At 34.0% G+C, this 4,107-nt stretch overlaps 1 protein-coding gene across 1 annotated transcript in view; it reads right to left on the reverse strand.

Annotated features, from left to right (window-relative positions):
• Positions 1–553: 553 nt before the first annotated feature.
• Positions 554–4,107, reverse strand: part of LOC106867690 (low molecular weight phosphotyrosine protein phosphatase) — a 22,128-nt gene continuing 18,574 nt past the window's right edge. The window contains exons 5-6 of the mRNA XM_014912635.2: positions 3,710–3,812; positions 554–844 (exon numbers count right to left, since the gene is read on the reverse strand). Coding sequence (XP_014768121.1) covers positions 767–844; positions 3,710–3,812 — 181 coding nt within the window. The 3' untranslated portion in view covers positions 554–766. The remainder of the gene's footprint in view (positions 845–3,709; positions 3,813–4,107) is intronic.

Consider the following 4,107-nt stretch of genomic DNA (forward strand, 5'->3'; position numbering starts at 1 on the left):
TAGAGTTTAGGAAAGAAAATATCAATGATGAAAATTTCAAAAGTGTTGAAGATAGACGAAACAGCAGAAATCTAGACGAAATAAGTTCCAGTATTTAGTTTAGCACCAAAGTAAGAATTAAAATTTGGATGGTATTTATATGATTTTAATTTACACCCCTCTAGGATTAATTAAGTATATATCAGGTCAATTCCAATGCCTCTAACAAAAAAAAAAAAAGACAAATTTTTTTCAGTAAGCATGCGTACATATTTGACTGGTCTGTAGAAGAAATCCACTCCATCTGTCTCTCTATATACTGCTAAAATTCTGTGATTGCTAGCTTGCATGCGTGCTTGTCTGTAATTTAATAAAGCCAAACCAGCACATAATGGGAAAATACTCTGAAAGTAAAGTAACCCCGAAATGTGAATACAAATGGAATAAAACAGGTTTCACATAAATAAGACCATGGAATCCCAAGATATGCAGTTTTTTTGACCTCTAGAAGAGTCATTCTTATATCACTGATGCAAAACCAGCCTTGTACCTAATTAAAAAGAAGACAACAATGAAAAGTTATAGAGACTTTATTATTGTTTTAAAGATTTTAACATTTTTAGAATTAATTCATTAAGTTTTTTCAATAATCACTCAAAAGATATTTAAAGATATTTTGTCCATAATTATAAGAAATTTAGAGCTCGTTTGTCCAGATTTGTAAGAAATTTAAAGCTTGCATGATTCTTAGCAAAGTCCTTGAAGAGTCCAGACAGTTTCGTTAGAGTTAATTAAAAGATTCTAAAAATGCTTTACAGCAACGATAACACTGGTCATATACAGGGTAAAACTCAGCTTGTGTATCCTGAAAAATACAACAGAACATGACAATAAGTTTTTTTATCTAGCTGAACTAAAAGCATATTTTCCCCCATATTTTAAAATAAGAACAGACTAAAGACCGAGATGCCAGCACCATGATGTACTCAAGAAGACTTGTACTTCACAATAGAAGTGTTAAGCCAACTGGTGAAGAAGATTGGCCTGCAAGAGTCCTGTGCCGGTACCACATAAAAAAGCGCTCATGCTGGTGCCGCATAAAAACACCCAATACATTCTGTAAAGTGGTTGGCGTTAGGAAGGGCATCCAGCTGTAGAAACCATGCCAAATCAGACTGGAGCCTGGTGCAGTTTTCCAGCTTGCCAACACTGGTTGAACCGTCCAAATCATTCCAACATGGATAATGGATATTAAGTGATGATGATGATTTTACATTAAACTGGGAACAATTTTTTTCATTTATCACCATTAGCTAGTGGTTTGCAAAAATTATTTTTGTCATATTTGCCTAAAAATAGGAATGTCTATGTGGTCAAAAAGTTTGCTTCACAACCACATGGTTCTGTGATTATTTCCCCCACGACAAGTCATTCTGAGCAAATGTTTGCTAGTATAATAACCTCAGGCTGATCAATAACTTTTGTGCATAATTTGGTTGAGAGAAAGTTAGCTGAGGCCTGTCATATGTAATTGTGTGTGTGTGTGTGTGTGTGTGTGCATGCATGTGTGTGTATGTTATGTCAATCTAAAAATCCAGTGGTTTTTATGTTGTGTTCCAGCTGTTCAACAGATTAATGAAACAGGTGCTAGACTGAAGTATATACTGGGTTTGGTTTCATTGACCAAACCCTTCAAAGTAGTGCCTCAACATGGCTACAGTCTAATAACTGAAACTGGTGAACGAAAAAATACCTCCAAGCTTTCAGACATAAAAATAAAGTTCACCTGTCATGTCCTACATTAAGTAATATTGTCTTTTTATTGTTTACATAGCCTTCATTAGGCTAATCTATAGTACTGAGTTAATTGACTGAATGTTTTGGGGTACTACAGTTCTATATTTAAGAGATGAGGAATTATTTACATTTGACGGATAATAATATTATGGGGTACACTCACCACATATACCAGATAGTCCTGTCAGTTCTCAGAACCACAAACATTTAGCTGCATGTTTTACACACAAGCAATTTGGTTATGTAAGGCTTATTTCTTATTTAGCTTGATTGCATATAACTGATGTCACTTTTGGTGGCTTCAGTTAAGACAGGCAGAGTGTGCAAGAAATCATTTCTATGTGTTTTTAACCCATTACCTACCAGTGATCTCATATGAGATCACTTAAAAATTACAAATTTTGTAATTATCTGTCAATATTTACACATATCTAACCTTTTTGCTATATCTACTAGGTATATTTCTCTGATATTCAAATGAGGTTTGCTAATTTTTCACCCAATATCTCGCTTATTTCTATTTGAAATGTTATTTTGATCATTCCAGTGTGTTTCTAAGGCTGTTTTATGCTAGAAATCAAAGTTTCATAAAAAAAATTCCAGTTAATAGAATTATGGGAGGTAATGGGTTAAATGTTCTTTAAATGTTTGTATATAAGTAATGAAAGAAAAGAAAAAAAATTGCTTAATATCATGTACATTAATTAACTTTTCTACTTTGAATTTTAGCTATACACTGATTTTAATCAAGTTTAAATCCAATACTTGTGTATTTTGAAACAGTCAATTGAGACTACTTTTGTTCTTTAACATTATTCTATTTATTTGGATAAACACTTATATTTGTGAATTATTCCCACATGCTGTTTTTTTTTTTTACATTCTATTTATTATTCAGATGACGGGAAAATTTTACAAACAAAATTTCACCAGTTGAAAATGCACATGAAATATCAACTCTTCTCTAATACTAGATCAAACTTGTTTCTAACTACTGAACACCATTGAAATATTTATTTATCGCTTTTTAAAGTCTTTTTCAATGACTTAATCAGAGGAACAACTGTGTTCCTGATGTTTTACAGAGCTTCTTTCAGGGAAGAAAAGATAACCTTGGACAGGAGAACTAACCTAAATATTTACAACAGGATGTACTCCACTAAAGGTATCCATGATCCTGGTAGTGCTGCTAAACAGGGCAGCAGATATGCTTACAGCTTGTGCTGTGATGAGAATGACACTCAGTTGAAGTAGCTGATTTCTGAATCTCTTTAAAAGGACACACTACAGTAGTGAAGCAAGATAAGGCTTGAAATTAGTACAGCTATCTTACAAAGGCAGCTATAAAAATTCAGCACTGAAATGTGTCTCACATAGTGAAATTCAGCACTGAAATGTGTCTCACATGGTGCTTATTTACAGCTAAGTGGACTGAGCTAACTAAAAATAGTGATAATGTGACATTGGTAATATCTTGCAAACATAGGCTGTGATTTTCCTACATGCCTAGAGTAGGTAAACATAAGATTGCATTCTTTCAAAGAGATTGAGAACTTGTTTGATAGGATGTCAGCTTACTGGCTAAAATATTGAGCAATTTAACCCATTACTTCTGCTATACTATGACAAAACTCTTGTTGACATATACCCCCTACCAGTAAATAGATATGTTGGTGAAGTATAATTCACTTCCATAGATGACGGGAACATGACATCTTTCATTTGTTTATTTTAAAATACTAAATAGAACTCTTCATATTGTACTAGAGAAGGCAACAGGAATCAGCTCCAGTGTATACTTAGCAAAATGATTTTGATAAACTAATCAGGATTACTGTGAGTTCATGCTCCAAGCAACACCAGCAATTGCATAAAAACGGAACAACAAAACAATAATAATATTAATAATAATGATGTATTCAGAAATGCTTACAAAATATGGATCTGGAATAATGAGGACTTTCTGTGGATCCCATTTTCCTAAAAGTTCAACTTTTGCTTTCTGTTTGTTGCTGCCACAAACCATAGACAGATCTCTGAAGAAAGTAAAATGAAAATGATTTACATAATGATTTTCAATGAATTACAGGATAAACCTCTGTACCTGGCTTTCGTTGACATGGAGAAAGCCTTTGACAGGGTCCCCCGATCCCTTATCTGGTGGTCAATGAGGAAACTTGGGATAGAAGAATGGCTAGTGAGAGCTGTGCGAGCCATGTACAGAGATGCGGCCAGTAAGGTGAGGGTTGGAAATGAGTACAGCAATGAATTCCGGGTAGAGGTAGGGGTCCACCAAGGTTCCGTCCTCAGCCCCCTATTATTTACCATAGT

Source organism: Octopus bimaculoides, chromosome 7, assembly GCF_001194135.2.
Source record: "Octopus bimaculoides isolate UCB-OBI-ISO-001 chromosome 7, ASM119413v2, whole genome shotgun sequence".
NCBI lineage: Eukaryota > Metazoa > Mollusca > Cephalopoda > Octopoda > Octopodidae > Octopus > Octopus bimaculoides.